Source organism: Budorcas taxicolor, chromosome 21, assembly GCF_023091745.1.
Source record: "Budorcas taxicolor isolate Tak-1 chromosome 21, Takin1.1, whole genome shotgun sequence".
Taxonomy (NCBI): Eukaryota; Metazoa; Chordata; class Mammalia; order Artiodactyla; family Bovidae; genus Budorcas; species Budorcas taxicolor.
The window spans coordinates 9,917,439-9,942,993 of record NC_068930.1 but is presented as its reverse complement, the minus strand read 5'-3'; the positions used below and the strand labels follow the sequence as shown (position 1 = coordinate 9,942,993).

Sequence of the window (25,555 nt, the reverse complement as noted above, 5' to 3'; positions counted from 1 at the left end):
ACGACAGCCCTTTCATCAGTCCCTCTGTGATGGCTCTGTGGGGCTGGCTTTATTCTTCTCCATTTAATGGGCTAGGTTCTAAAATACTTTGGAACTTTTCTACATTCTACCGAAAATAAAAGGTCCTTTCTCCCTGGGTGTTTCTCTCATTCCAAAGGAATGAAGACTGAAAAAATAAGAGGGGAAATAACAAAACCACCTTTCTTTCCGTGTAATTAATAAATGGCTTTTAGGCATGGGCTCCCTTGGAAAGCTGTGGCCACACTGTACCTTTCTGTATTTTAGGTAAAGTCGCTAAAGAAAAGGGAAGTCTTGATAAATGTATAACAATTACTATTAATAAATAAAAGTAGCTCATACTGGCAACATGCCAAATGGTTCACAAAGGACTTTCCATTGTGAATCTTTGAGCTCTTCTGTGAAGTGGATAGGGTCTTTCATAGTTTTTTTCTTTTTTTTAAAGACTAAATGACTTGTATTATCAAACAACTGGTAAACAGAAGTGTCAAACTCCAACCCAGCAGCTGGTTTTCTGATTTCAAATTCAATGCCATCTTTTCATTATTATTTTTAATTGGAAGATAGTTGCTTGACACTGTTGTGTTGGTTTCTGCCATTCAACAGCACAAATCAGCCGTAAGTGTGTGTGTGTGTATGTGTATACATATATCACCTCCTTCTTGAGCCTCCCTCCTAGCCCAACCATCGCCCCACCCCTCTAGGTCATCAGGAGCACTGGGCTCAGCTCCCTGTGTTATATAGCAACTTCCCATTAGACTCTGCTCTACAGGGGGTAGTATGAATATATCAGCGCTACTCTCTCAATTTGTCCCACCTTCTCCTTCGCCTGCTGTGCCCACAAGTCTGCTCTCTACATCTGCATCTCTATTGTCCTGCAAACAGGTTCATCAGTACCTTTTTCTAGATTCCATACAAGTACATTAACATACGACATTTGTTTTTCTCTTTCTGACTTAATTCACTCTGTATAACAGACTCTAGGTTCATCCACCTCAGTTCAACTGACTCACATTCATTCCTTTTTATGGATGAGTAATATTCCGTTGTATATATGTACCACAAGTTATCTATTCATCTATCAATTCAAATCCAAATGCTACCTTGACCTCATAAAGCTATCTTTTTAATGATCACAGGCAAGCATTTATTTCAACACTCACTAATCTTTATTAACCTCAAGAATAAACAACAATAAAAGTCACCTATCAAACTTTACAAGGATTATAAAATAAGTGGGGACTACCCTGGTTGTCCAATGGTTAAGAATCTGCCATTCAATGCAGGGGCTGTGGGTTAAATCCCTGATCAGGGAATAAGAACCCGCATTCTGCAGGACAACGAAGCTCGTGAACTGCAGCTGCTGAGCCTGTGCAGTCTAAAGCCTGTGCTCTGTAACTAGAGAAACCTGTGGGCTGTAACTAGAGAAACCTGTCGGCCGCAACTTGGGAAACCCGCACTGCAATGAAAAGCCCACGAACCACGACTAGAAAAGCCCTCCCAGGGCAACGAAGACCCAGCACAGCCAAAAAAGAAGGGAACTCTTCAGTATCCTGGATAAAGGGAGATTCTTCTCAGAGTCCATCTAAATGGAATAAAGGGAAAGACTGAGAACTTGAAAGTGCTAAGAAAACTTCTTTGTGGCAAAAAAACCCATGTAAGCACAGAAATACACACAAACTAGAGCTAATAAACAAGTTTAGAAAGGTGGCAAGATACAAAGTGAACATACTCAAAAATCATTTGTATTTCTATGCACAGGCAATGGACAAAAAGAAAAGGAAATTAAGAAAATACTTCCATTTGTAATAACATAAAACCACCAAATACTTGAGAATAAATCTACCAAAAGAAGTACAAAACTGGTAGTATAAAACATGGTTGAAAGAAATTAAGAGATAAATAAATAAGAGATATTTATGGATTTTACAGATTGAAAGGCTTAATACTGTTAAGATGTCAATACTTCACAACTGCAATATAGATTCAATGTAATCCTATCAAAATCCTGTTTTCTTTTTTTTTTCTTTCCAGAAACTGGAAAGAAAAATCTTTAAAATTCATATGAAAATATAAGGGACCCAGAATAGCCAAAGCAATCTTGAAAAAGAATAATAAAGTTGGAGATGTCACACTTAATAGATTTCAAAACTTACTACAAAATTTGAACTTGAATCTTAATAGTAGTGTTATTCATAATATCCATAAACTTACTATAAAACAACAACTGAAATTGTGATATGGGCATAAGAATAGACATATAGCTCAATGGAATAGAATTGAAAGACTGGAAGTAAATCCTTACATTCTTGGTCAATTGACTTGGACATGGGTGCCAAGTAATTCAATGATGAAAGAACAGTCCTTTTAATAAATGGTGCTGGGACAACTGAGAATCCACATACAAAAGGATAAATTTAGACCTTTGCTTCATATCATATAAACACTTAACTCAAAATGAATCAAAGACTTCAATGTAAGAGCTAAAATTATAGAATTCTCAGAAAGAAACAGACATAAGCCTTCATGAACATGAATTAGGCAATGGCTTCTTAGATGTGATGTCAAAAGCACAAACAACAATACCAAAAATAAGTTGAATGTCATCAAAATTAAAACCTTTTGTGTTTCAAAGGACACTATCAGGACAGTGAGAAGACAACCCACATAATAGGAGAAAAGTTTAATAAATCATATATCATAAGGGTGTAGTATCTAGTATCAAAATATACAAAAAACCCTTAAAGTCAACAATAAAAAGACAAATAACTATATTAAAAATGGATAAAGGATTTGAATAGGCATACCTCCAAAGAAGATAAACAAATGTCCAAGTAAAGAGATAAAAAGATGCTGAACATCTTTAGTCATTAGAGAAATGCAAATCAAAACTACAGTGAGATACAATTTCACACTCTTTAGGATGTTTAAAATAAAACAGACAACTAAAATGGTTGGTAAGAATGTGGAGAAACTGAAACTCATTCATTACTTGTGGAGATATAAAATGCTGAGGTCACTTTGGGATATACTTTGGCAGTTCCTCAAAAAGGTAAATGTTGAGTTACTACACGATCCAAAAATTCCACTCCTAGACTTATACACAAGAGATCTGAAAATACACATCCTTGAAAACCTTATATATGAATGTTAATAGCAACATTATTCATAATAATCATAAAGGGGAAGCAACCCAAACATCAGTCAACTGATGAATATAAACAAAAGGAGTACTATTCAGTCATAAATAGGAAATGAAGTACTGATACAAACTAAACACAAATGAACCTTGTAAAAATTATGCTAAATAACAGAAGTCAAAGACAAAAGGCCACATATTATATGATTATATGAACTGTCCATAATAGGCAAGTCCATAGAGACAGAGATTAGATGGTGGTTGCCAGAGGAAGAGGAGGGAATAGGAATGACTCCTAATGGACACAAGGCTTCCTTTAAGGTGGTGAAGAATGTCTGGAATTAGATAGTAGTAATGGTTGTACAACTTTGTGAGCACAATAAAACCACTAAATTGTACACTTAAAAAGGGTAAGTTTTATAATATGTAAATTATCTCAATGAAATGCACAAAAATTAAAACCCAAATGATAAATTGGGTGAAAAAAATTATGACACATAGATAGTGTAATTTATAAAGAAAATTTAACTGTTAAGGCAAGCTAGATAAAAATTCTGTTAAATAGTGGACGAATAATATGAATAATTCACAAAAAAGGAATTGCACAAAAATATACTGAAGTCCGTTAAATATAAGAAAAGTTACTCAATTCCATTTTAAATAAGAGAAGTGTGGATTAAAACTATACTGAGATATCACTTCTCAACTATCAGATGGGAACTAATTCAAAAGCTTGATGATACATTCATTCTTTTGAAAGGGGCTGTGGGGAAACAGGCACTCCTACACACCGCTGATGGCAATACAAATGGTAGAAGCCCAATGAAAGGCAACTGGTAATATCCTGCAAAACTGCCAACATATGCTCCCTTTGACCTCGCTGTCCCCTTTCTAGGAATTTACTCTGAAGATACACCTCCAACAATACAAAAATACATATGTGTAAGGTTATTCATTACAACATTATTTTTATTTACAAAATATTGGAACCTAACCTAATGCCAATAGTCATGTATGGATGTGAGAATTGGACCATAAAAAAGGCTCAGCACTGAAGAATTGATGCTTTCAAATTGTGGTGCTGGAGAAGACTGTTGAGAGTCCCTTGGACAGCAGGGAGATAAAACCAGTCAATCCTAAAGGAAATCAACCCTGAACATTCACACTGGAAGGACTGATGCTGAAGCTGAAGCTCCAATACTTTGGCCACCTGATGCAAAGAGCTGACTCATTAGAAAAGACTCTGATGCTGGGAAATATTGAAGGTGGAGGAGAAGGGAGCAGCAGAGAATGAAATGGTTGGATGGCATCACTGACTCAATAAACATGAGTCTGAGCAAAAGTGAAGGACAGGGAAGTCTGGCATGCTGCAGTCCACGGGGTGGCAGAGAGTCAGACACGACTTAGCTACTAAACAAAAACAACTTAAATGCCAAAACATAAACTATTAAAAAAACTATATTATGTACATAAAATAGAGTATTGTCCATCTATATAACAAATAAAGAAGATTTAAATGAATTATAAAGTGATTTTCAGGATGTATTGTTAGGTGAAAAAAGCAAATATGCACACAACAAATAGATAACTTGGTGAGAAGAGGGAGAGACACTTCAACTGATAAATGTACACAGAAGGACAGATGGAAAAATCACTGATTTGCAACCATCATGGTAAAGACTAGCTTGCGAAAGACTCATCAATGGATGCTAAACTTGGAGAGACATTTCAAAAAGGAGTAAAAAATTTACATAGTCTTAAAATGTCTCTTTACAGAATGGTTATTGGCTGCAAACAGAAAAGTCATTATACACTGAAGCAGCACACACATCACTGGCAGATAAATTAAAGTCACCAGTGAAGGACAGATGGATTTCATGTGCCTCCAGATACAATACTCCAAGAAAATATAATGTCCTTTTGTAGCATTCTACCTGGGCTTGTCCTGTCAGAATCTAGCCAGGAGGAAGCATCAGATAAACCCAAATTAAGGCACAGTCTATGAAATAACTGGCCTGTATTCTTCAAAAACTTCATTGTCATTAAGAGACAATGACAAGCTGAGAAACTGTTTAGATTACAGAAGACCAGAGTCCTTGACAACTAAGTGCAGTACTTGATCACGAACTATGTTTTTATTGGAGCAGGAAAAAATTGCCAAGAAGGACAGTATTGGGCTAACTGACAAAACAGAATATGGCCCATACCGATCTTAATATTCCTGAATTCACCTTTTCTGGAAAGACCTGTGAACTCTCATGAGATTCTAGTATCCTATGAAACAAAGTTTGGGAAATGTGTAAGCCAAGCTTAAATCTTTGCAATGCATACTACTGGGTCTTAGAAGCCATTTTTTATTCTAGTGAATTTTATAAAGGGTGATGGCCCTTGCAGGAATACTCTGAGTATATCTTGATTTCTTGCTTTGAACTTTAGGAACCGGTGCAGCAAAGACAGTGCTGAGACTTCGATGGCAGGTCTGTCCTCAGCAGATCTTTGAGGGAGGGTCTGGTCAGGAAGCATTGAGGGTATACGGACTTGGAAAAAATTTAAATTAGTAAAATTTGTAAAATGGGAGTTCAGTCACTCAGTTGTGTCCAACTGTTCGTGACCCCATGGACTGCAGCACACCAGGCTCCCCTGTCCATCACCAACTCCCAAAGCTTGCTCAAAGTCATATCCATCGAATTGGTGATGCCATTCAACCATCTCATCCTTGGTCATCTCCTTCTCATCCTACCTTCAGTCTTTCCCAGCATCAGGGTCTTTTCCAATGACTCAGTGCTTCGCATCTGGTGGCCAAAGTATTGGAATTTCAGCTACAGCATCAGTCCTCCCAATGAATATTCAGGACTGATTTCCTTTAGGATGTCATGACTGGTTGGATCCTTGCAGTTCAAGGGACTTTCAAGAGTCTTCTCCAACACCACAATTCAAAAGCATCAATTCTTCGGTGTTCAGCTTTCTTTATAGTTCAGCTCTCACATCCATACACGACTACTGGAAAAACCATAGCTTTGACTAGACAGACCTTTGTTGGCAAAGTAATGTCTCTGCTTTTTAATATGCTGTCTAGGTCGGTCATAGCTTTTCTTCCAAGGAGCAAGCATCTTTTAATTCCATGGCTGCAGTCACCAACTGCAGTGATTTTGGAGCCCAAATAAAGAAAGTCTCTCTCTGTTTCCATTGTTTCCCCATCTATTTGCCAAGAAGATCAGACACCATGATCTTAGTTTTCTGAATGCTATGTAAAATAGTATTAAAAAAGTTGACAAAGTTGGTGTAAAAGTAGCTCAATTAAGAGCAAAGAAAAGCAAATTTCTGGTGGCCAGGTAAATCAAAACAACCCTTTGGCAGAATGTCAACAAAAATCAAGAAGTATAAAATATTCAGTTTAACTTCTGGTAATTTATATCAGCAAATAACTTAAAGAAAGAAGAAAGTTTTTTATAAGAATATTCAGAATTATTGATACTAACAAAAAATTGCAAATCTACCAGTGTTCTTTTGCAGAGTAAATGTCCCGACCAGCCACACACAGAAAGTTGGTCTAAAGCTGGACCCGTCCATCTCCTTCACCACCCCACATCTGTGCACCTCCCAGGCCTGTCATTTTTACTCTCCATACATCTGTATCAGCTCCGTCCATGTCGCTCCATTCTCACGACACCCCCTGAGTCCGGGCTGTCACCGTCCCTACCTGGTCTGGTGCAGCCATCTCCTGAGCCACCTCCCTGCTTATCTCTCTGCTGTCCAGTCCATTCTCCATGCTGCAGAGCAACCCTTATAGATGATAATCTGATGATGTCCCTCTCCCTGCTTGAAAACCCTTAACTGCCCTTAGTAACTGCCCTTAGGGTGAAGCTCGAATTCCTTACCATGACTTTCCACACCCATTGCCCAGGGATGAGGAACTCCTCGCAGTTCCCCAAAATGTGTCAAATCTTGTCTTACCTTCAGAACTTTCCATGTACTCTGCCCCCTGCCTGGGTCAGTCTTCCCTGCCTCTTGGTACTTTTTGAGGCAGGCATCTGCATTTATTACCTTTGCTTCCTCATACCTCACTCACAGTACAATCTGGATTCTGTCCTCATTAGTGCCCCAGGGCTTCCCTCAACCAGGTCATCAATAAAAGAAAATGAAAAACAAGAAAAGAAGAGGGAGAACTTTCCAGAAATTCATATATTGCACTAGCAGGCACTGTGCTCGACAGTTCACAAATATTAACTCATTTTTCCTCCCAACAGCTCCATGTCCTCCAGAACAGCAAAAGGAATCAAAAGGAAGAGGATATCTCTTTCTTCTTTACTTTTCTTCCTGTTTTTCTGGCAAAATCTTCTTTTTTCCTTTACCGATTTACCCTTCTTTTCACAACCAACGAATACCAAAGTTCCTCAGGACTCTGTCACCAGTCCTTTCCCCTTCTCCCTCCATAAAGCCTCCCTGGGTGATCTCACTCTCTCCCAAGGCAATTACTGTGTACAAGGGGAGGACTTTTTAACCTATTTTCTCAACTCTAGTCCTGATTATATAACTATCTAGCTGTCGCTGCCGCTTGGATGCATCTCAGACTCACCAGCAAAACCTGAGCTCATCTCGTCATCCCTCAGTCACCCCTGCTCCCCCACTGTAAATGGCACACACATCTTCTCAGGTGTCCAGACCAGAAACCCAGGAGTCATCTTCGACTCTTCCCCTTCCCTCTTTGTCCTGTATCCTTTCATTTTCTATATCTCCTAATTCTGCCTCCTAAATCTTTGTCATACCCAACTCCTTCATCCTTACTAACATTACCCTGGTTTAAGCCACCTCCATCTTCAGCCTTCAGTGCTTCAGTCTACCTCCTCTCCAGGCACACCCTCCCAGTCTACTCTCTACATACCAGCCAGAATTACCTTTCAAAAAACAGTGCATTTAAATCTGGGCTATGCTATTTGTTGACTGTGTACTCCTGGGAATACCACTCAACCGTCCTAATTCTTGACTGACTTATCCATAAAATGATAATAATACTAAAAAATCATAGGATAGGTATTAGTATTTAAGGGAGATGATCCAGAGAACGTGAGAGAATGGCACACTCTAATAAACTGTGCATGGGAGTCCAAATAGTCATACAAAGTTTTAAAGAAATAGCAATAAAGAACTCTCAATACTGTATCATTATATCTCATTTGAAATAAAAAATGAGTTAGTCTATATTTTACAACTTTAATAGGGAAAAATTCTCAGAAAACAACTTAAAAGGTGCTTTTAGCAGACAATACCATATAAAAACATCAAACTGACATGATGGTTAGCTTTATGTGTCAGCTTGGCTAGGCAGCGGTGTCCAGTTGGTAGATCAAATACTAGTGCCTCATTGTTGGGTCAAATAATAGTTTAAATGTTGCTTTGAATGCACTTTGTAGTTGTGATTAACATTTATGATCAGAAGATTTTCAATAAAGGAGATTTCCTTCAACAATGTGAGTAGGCCTCAAATAGAACAAAAGGCTGAGGTTCCAGTAAAGGGAGTCTGTGATGACACAGAGACTGCTTGCATTTTCAGCTGGCCCACCTACCTGGTGGATTTCAGACTTGTTAGCCCCCACAACTGTGTGAGCCAATTCCCTAAATAAATCCTTCTCTTTCTCTATGTATATATCTAACTGGTTCTGTTTTGGAGAACCCTAACTGACACACTCACAGAGGAATCTTTTAATGATAAAGCGGAACAGCAGCTACCAGATGACAGTTCTAAGTAACTTCAGGTAAAGGTCACAGAATGTGGTAGAAAATGACCTAATACGTTTGGTCACATAATCTGTACATAGATAAACTTTAAAGTATAAAGAAACTTTGTCTGTGAAACAAGACTTAAATTGTGCACCTGCTGTGAGAAAGCCACCTTGAGGGAGTCTCAGGTTGTTTGTGGAGCAGGCACAGGTAACAGAGGACTGGTAATCCCATGCTCACCCACATGGGCACCTATGTGAAGATGTTTGTTGAACTTTTACTCCAGGTGGTGGTGTATGTATCTAGAGCACATAACTAAGCCAGACATTCTCAGAGCTGCTATTCCACTTTTATCTGTGAGAAGCAGTGGATCAGAACAGCTTTGGTGGCCAGGACATTGCAGCTTACCTGTAAAAGGTTGTTGATGGATGCATCATGAAATCCCAGGGCTTGTTCTGCAGCTGCCAATTCCCTCAGTATTGGTACACACTCAAGACTTTTTTCACCTCTACTGATCTCAGTATATTCTAAAGCCTCTTGGTAGTGGGGCAGAGCTTCTTTTGATTTCTTCTGACCTTGATATACCCTAAAAAACAAAGGGATTATTTTTTAAATAATTAAAATGGGAATATTGAAAATAAAAGATGGATTTGACTTTTTGACTCCTGTCCCCCAGGTTCATTTCCTAGGCAGCTAAGCCTTTTTTTCCTCTAAGGAGCAGCAGGGCATAGTGGTTAAGAGGAGAGACACTGGGATAATCAGGAAGATTGAAATCCTGGCTCTATCACTTGCTAGGTGTAGGACCTTCAAGTTACTCGACAGTTTCTCATCTGTAAGTTAACAAAAGGTATCTTAAAAAGAAAAGAAAAAGCTATGTTGAAAGAAAACCTATGACAAACCTAGATAGTGTATTCAAATGCAGAGATATCACTTTGCCAACAAAGGTCCATATAGTCAAAGTTATGGTTTTTCCAGTAGACATGTACGGATGTGAGAGTTGAACCATAAAGAAGGTTCAGAGCTGGAAAAAACTGATACTTTTGAACTGTGGTGTTGGAGAAGACTCTTGAGAATTCCTTGGACAGCAAGGAAATCAAACCAGTCAGTCCTAAAGGAAATCAACCGTGAATATTCACTGAAAGGACTGCTGCTGAAGTTGAGGCTCCAATACTTCGGCTGCGAATAGCCAACTCATTGGAAAAGACCCTCACTGGGAAAGATTGAGGGCAGGAGGAGAAGAGGGTGACAGAGGATGAGATGGTTGGATGGCATCACCGACTCAATGGACACGAGTATGAGCAAACTCCAGAAAACAGTGAGGGACAGAGAAGCCTGGTGCGCTACAGTCCATGGAGTTGCAAAGAGTTGGGCATGACTTAGTGACTGAACAACAAGTTAACAATAATAACAGTGCCCACTTCACTGCATTGCTATGAGGATTAAATTAAAGTGGTTGACATTAATAAAAAGAACATCTAGAATAGTCTCTGACACATAGTAAGCACTGTGGAGGTGCTGGTTTAAAAAATATAAAATATTTAAACAACAACAGTAATCAGAAAGCATGCTAAGATGCTGATAACTAATCCACTGAGAAATTACAGAAATTTCCCAGTTTGATGAGGGTGTAAAGCACTCTCATTAACTGTTGGGAAGAATGTAATTTGGGTACAAGCTTTTCTATATCAGAATTATACATATATATGTATACATATTTCTGCTAATTGCACTTTAAGTAGTTTATCTTGAGAAATACTCTGGCACAAGAACTATATATAAGAATGTTTACTGAAGCATTCTTTGTAATAGTGAAAAAGTATAAAGCACTTAAAATACCTCAGTAGAAGATTATTAAGTGGGTTATAGTAAGTACATCTACATTGTGGAATGCTATGTAGCCATTAAAGTTAATTTTGATCTGTGTTTATCATCATAGAAGTATATCCACTATATATTATTCAGCAAAAAGGCAGATTACAAAACACTTTATATAATCTTGAAGAAAGTGAAAGTCGCTCAGTTGTGTCTGACTCTTTGCGACTCCATTGTCTATACAGTCCTTGGAATTCTCCAGGCCAGAACACTGGAGTGGGTAGCGTTTCTCTTCTCCAGGGGATCTTCCTATCCCAGGATTGAACGCAGGTCTCCTGCATTGCAGGTGGATTCTTTACCAGCTAAGCCATAATCTTACACATGTGAAAATTTTGCATCTAATCTACATGTAAACATATGCATAAAGAGCTATCTAAATGTCACTAAAATGTTAGCAATAGTTATTTCTAAGGAGTTGTGAGTTATTTTACTTATTTATACTTTAAAAATTTCCCAAATTTTCTTCTATAAAAGTATATTACTTTTACATGAGAAAAATGTTAATTTAAAGGTGGTAGTAGGAAAATATTCTTGTAGCTTCTTAGGGTAAGGGTCTCTCATATAAAAATATATATATTTCTATATAGTGTTTACCAAACAATTAAAGAACAATCTTTTCTGAAACACCTGTGAAAATTATTAGAAACTTTTTTTTTTCATGGAAAATTTTTAGGTACAAAACTCATAATACAAGAAATCAATCCTTCCTATGTTGCCTCCAGCCCAGAATCTTTACTACTAATAGGCCTTACAATTTCTATAATTACCTAAAAACTGAGATGAAATGCGAGAAAATGACTAAGAGACCATAAAAATGGGTTTTGTTCTTGACTCAACTATAAAAAAAGTTAATAAACAGAAACCTCAGTTAAATAGAGTCAGGAGCCCAGAATCAGGGATTTTCCTGCCCTGGGAGGACAGTGGAGCCCAACAGGAAGAAGAAAGACTCTGCATTCCTGGTAAGAACTTAGCCAGTGAAAAGTCATGGACTTTTTGTGTACTCCGGCTCTCTCAAATTCTTTCCTCTTCTATAAAAGCATTTTCCTTTCCTGGCCAGGTGGAGTCTTGCATATCGTTCACCATGGTTTCAGACCCCCAGATTGAAATTTTCTGCCGATCCTTTATGAACCTAATTTTTTATTTCTGGAGAAATAACTGGCAGCCTTTTTTTTTTTTTTTCTAGGTCAACATACTCATTGAATATTTTTCACAACTAGTTTGCCCTCCAGTAAATTCCAAAGAAAATGACTGATAGAGTTACTTTTCAGATCTGTGTTTCAGATGATCATAGTGAAATAAATGTTCATTAAATAGCTTATGAACTGGGATACCTTCTGTAATTGTAAAGAGGCTGACAACACCAGGGGAGGTCAGGGATATGTTCCTGGACCAAGAAGCATCTAGGTTGTAACTTGCAGGGACTCTAACCTTGGAAAGGAAGAGATTAATAGATGATCTAGTAATGCTGGACTCATCTTCTAACTCTCTTAATGAGCTTAGAATGTAGTGGATACTAAGTAGCTTTGTTGTTGTTAAGTTGTTCAGTTCAGTTCAGTCGCTCAGTTGTGTCTGACTCTTTGTGACCCCATGAATCGCAGCACACCAGGCCTCCCTGTCCATCACCATCTCCCAGAGTTCACTCAAACTCACATCCATCGAGTTGGTGATGCCATCCAGCCATCTCATCCTCTGTTGTCCCCTTTTCCTCCTACCCCCAATCCCTCCCAGCATCAGAGTCTTTTCCAATGAGTCAACTCTTCGCATGAGATGGCCAAAGTACAGTCGGGTCTGACTCTTTGCAACCCCATGGACGGCAGTATGCCAGGCTTCCCTGTCCTCCACCATCTCCTGGAATTTGCTCAAACTCACATCCATTGAGTTGGTGGTGCCACTTTGTACATATCATATTTTATTTTTTGAGAAAAATCCACTAGCATCTGTGGTGATAGAAAGAGGCTTTGAAACATATGGCTGGTAACAAATCACTTAGCCAAACAATTAGATTTCTGGTAGACAAAGATTAAGTAACTGAAAACAGGAGTCAGCAAACTGTGGTCTATAGACCAAATCTACTCATTGACTACTTCTGTAAATAAAGTTTTATTGACATAGTCAGGCCCACTTGTTTACTTATTATCTACAGCTGCTTTTGCACTACTACAGTGGCAGAGTTGAATAGTTGCAACAGACACTATATGGCCTACAAAGGCAAAAATTTGTACTGTCTGGGTCTTTACAGAAAAAGTTTGTACACCAACTTTTTGTCTAGAATCTAGAAAAAGTCACAAACTTTTAAAATGACTTCTGGTTTTTTGGACTTAATTTAGCCTAGAGAACTTAGACAATGCCATAGATATTTCATCAAAGGAAAAAAAATTCAATTTTCTTTCTTATCTTCATAAATGATGAAGAGTGTGCCAAGGAAGTAAAGAAGAGGTCCTTTGTTTCCAAAGTTGCCTGTATAAGTCATAGAAGAGTAATAAAGCCAATACAAATGCCAAGATGATTTCATCTAGGCAACAACTTTAAAAGAAAGCAATATTCACAGCTTAGCAATCAAGCTTATAAATGAGGAAAAAATAGAAAAGCACATGAAACAAAGCATACGTTAATTCATATATCAAAAATTCTTCCTTTTCTGAGATAGAACACAAAAGAAAAGTATTTGGGGGTTTGTGAAGCCAGCTGGCAACCATCTTAGCCGAAGCATGCACAGCACTCCAAGTTAACACAGCAGTATCTTTTCAGGTATCAAAATGTCATCCTTCAGATACACCTGACTCAGAATTTTCTAGAAAATAATACAGTGTGAGAGGCAGGGCAATCAGTTACAAATACTGCAACAGAAGTAGAAAACCCAAACAGTAGTTTAACATCCTTACTAACTAGGACACACAACCCTGGGCAAGTACAAAATGCTTTGAAACTTGGTTCATCGTCTGAACACTGGAGTCCAATAGGGTTGCTGTGAGAATCAAAGAAGATGTCTGAAAGTGCTTTAAAACTGAAGCCAGCATACAGGTTGATATGAAATGCCTACACATAATCAATCATACCCTTTACTCCTTCCCTCCCAGCCTGTGATCTCTTTGGAACCGAGAGGCACAGTTTCAGGTTGTTCTCATGTTGAAATGGGATCAGGTGTGGGCTCAGCTTGTTCCCACCTGCATAAAATTCTACCCAAATAATGGGTAGAATCAGTCAAACTCATGCCTGCAAGTAAGGCAGGCATTTTCTTATACAACTGGGCTTTAAAAAAAATTGAGAATAATTTATTATAAGAGCAATATATATTCATCATTAAAAGAAGAGATATTAAAAATTAAAATATATCAACGTAATCACAACATCTAAAGATATACACTTTGATAATGTACTTCCAGGTGGTTTTCTATGCATTTTTTAAAAAAGATCATAATGTTTTAGAAGATGTGGCAATGAATGGTATAATATCGCTTTTAGTGGCTGAATAGTGCTATATAAAGTTTGATTGACCATTCATCTTCAAAATTATTTGAAAGTGAAAGTGTTAGTTGCTCAGTTATGTCTGACTCTTTGCAACCCATGACTGTAGTCTGCCAGGCTCCTCTGTCCATGGAATTCTTCAGGTGAGAACACTGGAGTGGGTTGCCATTCCTTTCCCCAGAGGGTCTTCCTGATCCAGGGACTGAATCCGGGTCTCCTACATTGCCAGTGGATTCTTTACTGTCTGAGCTATCAGGGAAGTTCCCATCTTCAAAAATATTATTTAGGACATATAAAAAAATGGATGGTGAAAAACATAGTTTGTGGAAAATTTTTACAAATCATATTTCTGATGAGGGACTTGAAGTCAGAATATATAAAGAACTCCTACAATAGTAATAAAAGATAAATAACCCAATTTAAAAATGAGCAAAACATCTGAATAGTCATTTCTCTGAAGAAGATGCACACATGAAGAGATGTTCATCATTAGTCATCAAGACAACACAAATCAAAATTACAATGAGACATCACTTTACATCCATTAGGATGGTGGGTATAACAACAATGATTTTTATTTTTATTTTTTTTTTATTTTTATTTTTTTTTAATTTTTATTTTTATTTTTTTTAATTTTAAAATCTTTAATTCTTACATGTGTTCCCAAACATGAACCCCCCTCCCACCTCCCTCCCCATAACATCTCTGTGGGTCATCCCCATGCACCAGCCCCAAGCATGCTGTATCCTGCGTCAGACATAGACTAGCTATTCAATTCTTACATGATAGTATACATGATAGAATGCCATTCTCCCATATCATCCCACCCTCTCCCTCTCTCTCTGAGTCCAAAAGTCCGTTATAGACAGCTGCGTCTTTTTTCCTGTCTTGCATACAGGGTCGTCATTGCCAGATAGTAACAGTGTTGATAAGGGTGTGGAGAAATTGGATCCTCACACACTGCTGGTGGGTATGTAAAATTGTACAGTTACTTCGGAAAACAGTGTCAGTTTCTCAAAAGTTTAGAAATAGATTTACTGGATGACCTCACAATACACCACTAGGTATATACCCAAAATTAATGTAAACATACGTTAACATAAAGACTTGTACACGAATGCTCATAACTGCACAGTTCATAAGAGGCAAAAAGTAGAAATAACCCAATGTCCACAAACTAATTGAAGAATGAATGAACAAAATGTGGTATGTTCATGCAATAAAATGTTATTTGGCCATAAAAGGGAAGTTCTGATATATGTTACAACACAGATGAACCTTGAAAAATTTATGTGAAGTTAAAGGGGCCAGTCATAGAAGGCCACATACTATAAGGTTCCAATGTGCTTAACAGGCAAATCCATACAGACTGAAAGTAGATTAGTAGTTGCCAAGGGTTGGGGAACTTGAGAATGGGGAAGGACTGCTAATGGAATGAAAATGTAAAATTGCTTGTGGTGATGGTTGCATACTAAAAACCATCAAATTGTATACTTTAATTGGGTGAACTGTATGGTATGTGAATTATATCTAAATAAATCTGTTATTTTTGAAAAGTCTGTGAACATTTGGAAGCAAAATGAATTACAGATGAGATTCAGTAATAGCCATTAACAGTCATTTTTGTTTAAAGAAATAACTACTAAAATCATTTAAACAAAAATGAAAATATTTTAAGCTTAACATCATCTGCAAGCTAGATATTACTCCTAACTTACTCATTTAAAGCAGGTCAGAAAGATATGTGGGTTTTGGATCTAAATTGGTCCTGATTCACTGGATGATGCTACCCATCTCTTTTGGGGGGCAGGTTAGGAGAACAGGTCCGGCTGCACCTGACACTCAGCACAGTGGGCATTTCTGCCAGGAGCCAGCATGAGGAACTCTGCCCATGGCAAAGGTCATGAGGAAGGAGGCTTCAGCATACACAAAGGCGGGATCGAACCTCAGGAAACCCCTGTTCCCGAGCATCTACCCCCAAAACCAGAGTCTGCCTACTTTACTGTTTTATGCTCTCACCTACACCTGACTTTACGGGGGGCTCTCCCCCATCACCTCTCTCGGAGAAGGAGTTAACCTATACCTCCAGTTAATAAAAATTCCTGACGCGTGACAAGAATGTTTCAACTTACGAACTCCTCTGAAGGTTATCTAGCCTGCCTGTATAGGTTCGTCCGGCCACATGTGATTGTTTACAGCCTCCCAACCGTGAGAGGCATGAGATGTTTTAGACTTACTAAAGGCAGATTCTTTTAGGAAGTTAGAAATTATTAGTATAGTGGGTTGATTAGGAATTATATTGGTGAAGGGTTTTTCATTTATTGGGCCAATATTTGCTGCTAAGTCTCCATATTCCCTGCCCTTATAATGAATATAATTAGCATATAGAAGAAATAAGTATTAACCTTTAAGATTAATCATGTTAAACCTTAGGCTAAGTAAATTCCTTTCTTAATTGTAACCCACTACACCCTCACCCTATAGGAATGCAACTTTATCTGGTACCTTTGGAGGGTGGTGCCTGGTTTAAGAAAAATCATCCCTGGAAAATAAGTTTTTTGGTTGACTGACCGTTATCAGAAAGAAAGGATCATAAAATGTCAGCAGGCCTCATGGTCATGAGATGATGTAAAACCCCTAAGACCTTTTTGTATACATTTATATGAAGCACCTGATTTTGATAAAGGTCAGGACTGCTGACCCCCGCGTGACTTTAAAATTTCCATTTGTCTGTATGTGTAACAAAAGGTATATAAGCAAACCTGAAAATAAAGAAATTGGATCAGTTTCTGGAAAGACTGATTCCCCCGTGTCTTTCTTTCTTGTTCTCTGTTTTTCTGGCTGAATTCCCATCTAGAGCGTGGGTGCTCTCCAAGCCTGCTAATTTTGCCCTGGCTTTTAAGTTCCACGTGAGAGGGAGCCCAAGGCAGGGCACCCTCCGATATTCAAGTGGGCACCGGTGGCCTACATGGGTGGTGCAAGCTTCTTGTCTCAAAGCTTTATTGGTATCCCATGTAAACCAAGTTATTCAGCCTCTTTTTCTCCACTAATTTTCCTACTACACTATTCCTTTTTAATCTCCCTCTATATCTTTAATTAAGCAATTAATTCCTAGGATGCTGACTCTGTCCCCACTTCGAATTACCCTGGATCCACCAGGGCTGGACCCTGGCACATTTCCACGGGGATGCCATAAATCAGGCATGAACACTGAGCTACTGGCCTCTCTTTAACCTTCCAGAGCTGTTGGCATGTCTCCTGAGGAGCTCTACATCCTGGAGATCTCCAGGGAAAAGCCTTGGTCTGTGCAAAGCAGTAAATTCACAGAAAGAAAACACAACAAAAATATTTTTAATGGTATATTCTAGTAAATCAATTACACAATAAGTTTATATATGTTAATATATTTCATATCATGACCCCAGATGTGGAAGAATCTAGAAATAGGTGATAAACTTGGGGTCTTTTCCCGTCAACTGATTGATTCAAGCCAATAAGCTGTGGTTAAGGAAATTAGCCAAGTACTGGTAGGTCAAAGAAGAAAAATGAATTCGGTGTGGCTCCCAACTCCCAGATTAGCAGAATTCACAACGGGACAACATGAGGTTAGAACAGAAACACCAATCCTGCAGCCCAAAGCTGAGTGAATCACACCAGGCCGTCTGGGGGATAATGGATGCATTTGGAGACGTACCAGTGACTCTGCCGGGACCCTAGTTTCCCTGAACTTGATGAGTTCAGATGACTCATGAGAGTCATCTAAACATTCCCGTTTGGCTTCCCTGATGCTGGTTCTCTTTCAGCCCCGAGTTGTGTCATGTCTACCTTGTCTGCGGACCTTTGTTGGTCCTTCTATCTGGAGTGTTCTTCCTTCCATTTCTGCCTGGCTAACTGCCATTCATCTTTCTATCATCTCCTAGTTTCAGTTTGGCTGTCTCCTCCTTAAGTTAGCCTTCCCTGCAAGGGCCAGAACTAGTGTGAGACCAGGGAGACATCTAGGACACATCATTTCAGGAGGTGCTCATGCTCAGGGCTGGAAAAGAGCAGGGTTGGCATCCAGGTGTGAGTGCCTCCTTAAATGACACCATTTAAGGCACCTGGGCACCTGGCTTCCTCATCCTAGTGCTGGCTCAGTTCCCTGACATCCCAGGCTGGGCGAGTGCCTCTGTGAACACCTGACTGTGCTCCCACAGAACTGTGAACCTCCCTGCTCTGGATACATCTCTCATATTGAATTATAAGTGCCTGGAGATTCAGCACTATCCCTTTAGGGCAGGACTCTGAGAAAGCTGAGGCCAAATCTAACACATTCATCCTGACATCCCCAGCAGCTTGCAGTGTCTAACACACAGTGGGTGCTTGTTGTCTGTGGAAGGAGAAAGGAGGGAAGACAGAGGGAAAAACCTGGAGATTCATTGACTTTGAGGCTATAGTTCTTACCTTAATTTTCATAGACGTTTGGAATAAATTTTCAGGAAAATATTCAAGAAAGGAACATATTTTCACATTGATATAGTAGCAAAAATATTAAACTGTTCCTCTAATTAAAGGTTGGAGAAATTATTGAAATTTTATAAAGGGTTAGGGTAGAAACCTTGTTGGAACTTATTAGGCGTTGAGTTGTACACCCCCAACCCCAATTCACCCTCAGTACATACACCTCAGTTCTTATCCTTAGTACCTCAAAATGTGACTTTATTTGGAGATAGCATCATTGCAGACGTAATTAACTATATTAAGAAAATGTCATACTGGATAATACTTGCAACCCCATGGACTATAGCCCACCAAGCTTCTCTGTCCATGGAATTCTCCATGTAAGAATACTAGAGTGGGTAGCTGTTCCCTTCTCCAGGGGTTCTTCCTGACCCAGGGATCGAATCCGGGTCTCCTGCATGGCAGGTGGATTCTTTACCATCTGCTCCACCAGGGAAGCCCACTATAACTGTTATCCTTATAAAAAGGAGAAACTTGGATACAGAGACACAGGGAGAATGCCACATGAACACAAAGGCAGAGACTGGTGTGATGTATCTATCAGACAAGGAACACCAATGTTGCCAGTTAGGAGAGAGTTGTGGAACACCTCATAGACCCCAGAAAGAACCAACATCGCTCAGGTGTTCATCTCAGACATCCAGCCTTCAGAACTGAGCGAGAATAACTTTCTGTTAAGTCACTTCACTGGCAGTACTTTGTTATGGCAGCCAAAACAAACTAGAGCAGACCTCCTGCTGGCTGACTTCAGGCTCAGAGATTTTCCTTTCATCAGCACCCTACCAGATGAATACTGGGTGTGCTCACCCAGGGCAGCTAGTTAGATAGGGAAGCACCAATTTTTCTTTTTTAAATCACATTATGGTCAAGTCCAAGTGGTAACTTTCCATTACTTCACTGCCTGGAAATTTAATTTGAGTATCTGCTGAGAAGGAGACCTGGAAGGAGGCAATTTCAGCAGGAACCAACACATGGCTTTCACTGACAATAGTTTCACTCTTGTTACAAAAATGTCTGCATGATGGCACAGACCTCATGAATCCAGTGACATTCAACAAGCTGTTAGCAGGAGGCCCAGCCCTGAAGGGACACAGTCACACATGAAGGTGACCTGTTGCCATTTCTGAACTCTCTAAGTTTAAAAGATTTTTGTCAAACTATCCTTGGCCTTACATTTCAAACCCGAGAATTCTTCAGACTCTGAGTCCTTGTTTCATCTGTACGTAAAGCTATTTACCTCCTTACTTAATTTAATAATAATTTTATTCAAAGTTAAAAAATAAGATCCCTCATACCATGTAGATAAATGTTCCAAGTGACTTGGAGACCTCAATTTAAAAAGCAAAGTTTTGATCTGATTGAGAGAAAATATATGGAAAAGTAACATCATGATTTGGGAATACAGAAGGGCTTCCATGGTGGCTCAGGCGGTAAACAATCCATCTGCAATGTAGGAGATGCCAGTTTGATCACTGGATCAGGAAGATCTGGAGAAAGGAATACCTACTCCAGTATTCTTGCCTGGAGAATTCCATGGACAGAGGAGCCTAGTGGGCTACAATTCATGGGGTTGCAAAGAGTTGAACACTGCAAAGAGTGACTAACACTTTCTTTTCACCAACTCCATAATTTTGAGATAGGTAATGACTTCTTAAATAAGTTACAGATCATAATGAAAGAGGTTTGGTAAATTAGGTCACATTAAAAATAAAAAATTCCTGTGCATCAAAATTCATCATAAAGAAAGTGATAAGGCAGACTACACATTGGGTACACACAATATATGTAAGCAGCAAATGACGTGTCATCAGAAATTGGAAGAATATCTACAAGTTAATAAGAAAAATGCAAATAGCTCAGTTTAAATATTGAGTAAAAGAAATGAGTAGACATTTCACTGAACAGAAATTCTAAATGTCCAGCAGATGTATGAAAAGATGTCAAATCTCACTATTAGGAAAATGCAATTAGAGAAATTACATGATCGGCAAAGACAAAAAGTCTGACAAGGTCAAGTGTTGACAAGGATGTGGAGTAATGGGAATTACTGTTGGTGAGAGCACAAACTGGTGGAAAGCACACTCAGTAAAGGTGATGATGTGGATACTTGTCAATTAAACTATTCCACTCCTGAGCAAACAACTCAAGAGATAATCTTGTACATGTGCCCATGGAAGTATGTATAAAAATGATCAAATCAGAAGCAATCTAGGTATTCACCCTCAGAGAATGTATAAGTAAATTAAAGTCAGAGTAAATATAATATGAAGGTTTAAAATGAATAGGCTAATATCAATTGATGTGGATACATCTCAAAAATAGAAAAGTAATGGGGGGACAAAGCAAGCTACAGAAGTAAACATATATATGAAGTATAAAAATAAGAAAAATAATACTGTATATTTTTATGGTTATACAAATATAGATTCAGAGGAATGAAAAACACAAAGTTAAATATCACAATTGCCTGTAACATGGGGAGAAAAAACAGGATTAAGAAGAAAGTGTAACAGGCTTCCATTTATCTGCAGTGTTCTACTTGGAAACTTGGTGGCATGCACTTGAGTATTGATAGAACAACATCTTTAGTTTTATGTGCCTTTAATCCATTTTGAGTTTATTTTTGTGTATGGTGTTAGAAAGTGTTCTAGTTTCATTCTTTTACAAGTGGTTGACCAGTTTTCCCAGCACCACTTGTTAAAGAGATTGTCTTTAATCCATTGTATATTCTGGCCTCCTTTGTCGAATATAAGGTGTCCATAGGTGTGTGGATTTATCTCTGGGCTTTCTATTTTGCTCCATTAATCTATATTTCTGTCTTTGTGCCAGTACCATAGTGTCTTGATGACTGTGGCTTTGTAGCAGAGCCTGAAGTCAGGCAGGTTGATTCCTCCAATTCCATTCTTCTTTCTCAAGATTGCTTTGGCTATTCAAGGTTTTTTGTATTTCCATACAAATTGTGAAATTATTTGTTCTAGCTCTGTGAAAAATACCGCTGGTAGCTTGATAGGGATTGCATTGACTCTACAGATTGCTTTGGGTAGTATACTCATTTTCACTATATTGATTCTTCCAATCCATGATCATGGTATATTTCTCCGTCTATTGGTGTCCTCTTTGATTTCTTTCACCAGTATTTTATAGTTTTCTATATATAGGTCTTTAGTTTCTTTAGGTAGATATATTCCTAAGTATTTTATTCTTTTCATTTCAATGTGAATGGAATTGTTTCCTTAATTTCTTTTTCTATTTTCTCATTATTCGTGTATAGCAATGCAAGGGATTTCTGTGTGTTGATTTTATATCCTGCAACTTTACTATATTCATTGATTAGCTCTAGTAATTTTCTGATGGAGTCTTTAGGGTTTTCTATGTAGAGGATCATGTCATCTGCAAACAGTGAGAGTTTTACTTCTTCTTTTCCAGTTTGGATTCCTTTTACTTCATTTCTGCTCTGATTGCTATGGCCAAAACTTCCAGAACTATGTTAAATAGTAGTGGTGAAAGTGGGCACCCTTGTCTTGTTCCTGATTTTAGGGGAAATGCTTTCAATTTTTCACCATTGAGGATAATGTTTGCTGTGGGTTTGTCATATATAGCTTTTATTATGTTGAGGTATGTTCCTTCTATTTCTGCTTTCTGGAGAGTTTTTATCATAAATGGATGTTGAATTTTGTCAAAGGCTTTCTCTGCATCTATTGAGACAATCATATGGCTTTTATTTTTCAATTTGTTAATGTGGTGTATTACAAAAACAGATTAAAGATCTAAACATAAGACCAGAAACTATAAAACTCCTAGAGGAGAACATAGGCAAAACACTGTCCGACATAAATCACAGCAGGATCCTCTATGACCCACCTCTCAGAATACTGGAAATAAAAGCGAAAATAAACAAATGGGACCTAATTAAAATTAAAAGCTTCTGCAAAACAAAGGAAACTATAAGCAAGGTGAAAAGACAGCCTTCAGAATGGGAGAAAATAATAGGAAATGAAGCAACTGACAAACAACTAATCTCAAAAATATACAAGCAACTCCTGCAGCTCAATTCCAGAAAAATAAACGACCCAATCAAAAAATGGGCCAAAGAACTAAATAGACATTTCTCCAAAGAAGACATACAGATGGCTAACAAACACATGAAAAGATGCTCAACATCACTCATTATCAGAGAAATGCCAATCAAAACCACAATGAGGTACCATTTCACACCAGTCAGAATGGCTGCGATCCAAAAGTCTACAAGCAATAAATGCTGGAGAGGGTGTGGAGAAAAGGGAACCCTCTTACACTGTTGGCGGGAATGCAAACTAGTACAGCTACTATGGAGAACAGTGTGGAGATTCCTTAAAAACCTGGAAATAGAACTGCCTTATGACCCAGCAATCCCACTGCTGGGCACACACACCGAGGAAACCAGAACTGAAAGAGACACGTGTACCCCAATGTTCATCGCAGCACTGTTTATAATAGCCTGGACATGGAAGCAACCTAGATGTCCATCAGTAGATGAATGGATAAGAAAGCCGTGGTACATATACACAATGGAGTATTACTCAGCCATTAAAAAGAATACATTTGAATCAGTTCTAATGAGGTGGATGAAACTGGAGCCAATTATACAGAGTGAAGTAAGCCAGAAAGAAAAATACCAATACAGTATACTAACACATATATATGGAATTTAGAAAGATGGTAATGATAACCCTGTATGCGAGACAGCAAAAGAGACACAGATGTATAGAACAGTCTTTTGGACTCTGTGGGAGAGGGAGAGGGTGGGATGATTTGGGAGAGTGGCATTGAAACATGTATAATATCATATAAGAAACGAATCGCCAGTCTAGGTTTGATGCAGGATACAGGATGCTTAGGGCTGGTGTACTGGGATGACCTAGAGAGATGGTATGGGGAGGGAGGTGGGAGGGGGTTCAGGATTGGGAACACGTGTACACCCATGGCGGATTCATGCTGATGTATGGCAAAACCAATACAACATTGTAAAGTAAATAATAATAATAAGATAAAATATGGAAAAAATTTTATATGCCAGAGATATTTGGTTAAAATACTTGTTTAGTGTGTGCAGAGAATGAGGCACATTCCACCCTCATCCTTTGAAGTTGCTGCTGCATGCTATTCCAGGGTCCTGGCACTACCAGCCAGAAATGGAGGCTATCAAGCTAATGCAATCTACAATGAGCCTTCTGGAGCTCATTGAGGGTACACTGTTCACATAAAAGAAAATACAAAACAGAAAATAAAATTACTTAGCTTCACAATATATTTAATGAAAAAAGGGATTGAGGGAGTACTACATCAGCGGAAATAACTAAATTATAGTCTTACCTCCATTTCCAACTCATTTAGAGCATCAGTCAATTTCAAGTAATCTTGTTTGTCTCCATCTGCTCATAAGTAATGTGTGGGAGAGCAACACTGTCTCCTTTTCTTTCCTATCTACCTGCCAGGGATGTTTTGAGGATTTATTATCTAGTGGGCCCGTAACATGTTTCGGCAGCTTTAGGAAACACACTAGAGACAGATGAAAAGAGAGAGAATTTTGAACAACACAATGTGGCAGTATGTTAATTTGGCAGGGCCACAGTTTAAACCACAGCATATTTTATTGAATGAAAATATATCTGTAGAAACTCTACAAAGCACATGACAAGACACTATCTCATTTCAGATGAGCTTCAGAAGATCCCACAGGGATGGAGACTTGTTTTAATCTGCAACAAACAAGTGAAATCTCCTCTGATATTACTAAAGCAATAGGAGGTTTCTTTTTATTTATTTAAAATGCATTTTTAGTAGCATGTTATTCAGAATTTGACACTATATTCTGCATTATAGAAAGTAACTTTAAAAGATCTAAATAGGTATGTGCATCTAGGAGTTAAATATTCTTTAAACCATAAGAATGCCTGACAATCTAGTTGTATACCTCCAGTCTTTCCTTTCATAACTGATTTTTCTTGGAGAATATTAGTATACTGATATGAAAATACCAGTTTCTCTTCCAAATTGTGACTTCTTTGTCTTTTGGCTAAATCTCTGTGCAGCCCCAAAGCTTGTGAGGATTTAAATGTACTTTATTTATTTATTTGGCTACATCGGGTCTTAGCTGAGGCACATGGTGTTTGCAGTGGACAGACTCTCTCATGCCACTCTTGTGGCATTCAGGCTCTGTAGTTGCTGCATGTGGGCCTCAGTAGCTGTGGTGTGTGTTGCTCTGTAGCATGTGGGATCTTAGTTCCCAGACCAGGGATCAAGCCCGCGTCCCCTGCATTGCAAGGTGGATTCTTAAGCACTGCTGCTGCTGCTGCTGAGTCGCTTCAGTCGTGTCCGACTGTGCGACCCCGTAGACGGCAGCCCACCAGGCTCCGCCGCCCCTGGGATTCTCCAGGCAAGAACACTGGAATGGGTTGCCATTTCCTTCTCCAATGCATGAAAGTGAAAAGTGAAAGTGAAGTCGTTCAGTCATGTCCGACTCTTCGTGACCCCATGGACAGCAGCCCACCAGGCTCCTCCGTCCATGGGATTTGCCAGGCAAGAAGAATATTGGAGTGGGGTGCCACTGCCTTCTCCTTCTTAAGCACTAGACCACCAGAAAAGTCCTGAGGGTTTCCTTTTAAAAGCTCAAGAATTAGTAACAATACTGAGCACCAGTGAAAAGCAGAGGCCTTGTGGGAATGTTGCTGATGATGCAAATCTAATGAAAAAATCAGTCTTGAAAGAGGAAAAGTAGGGTTTTCTAGAGTCAAATGAGAAAACGTTTGCATCTGGGTCTCCCACTACCCTCTGGCATACAAAGGTAAAGGCTGTGTTCTGTAGAGG

At 38.7% G+C, this 25,555-nt stretch overlaps 1 protein-coding gene across 4 annotated transcripts in view; it reads right to left on the bottom strand.

Moving 5' to 3' along the window:
• TTC23 (tetratricopeptide repeat domain 23) overlaps positions 1–25,555 on the bottom strand; it is a 161,670-nt gene that overhangs the window by 41,973 nt on the left and 94,142 nt on the right. For all 4 annotated transcript variants that reach the window (XM_052659869.1, XM_052659870.1, XM_052659871.1 and 1 more), the window contains one exon: positions 9,284–9,461. In XM_052659869.1, the coding sequence (XP_052515829.1) occupies positions 9,284–9,461 (178 nt within the window). The remainder of the gene's footprint in view (positions 1–9,283; positions 9,462–25,555) is intronic.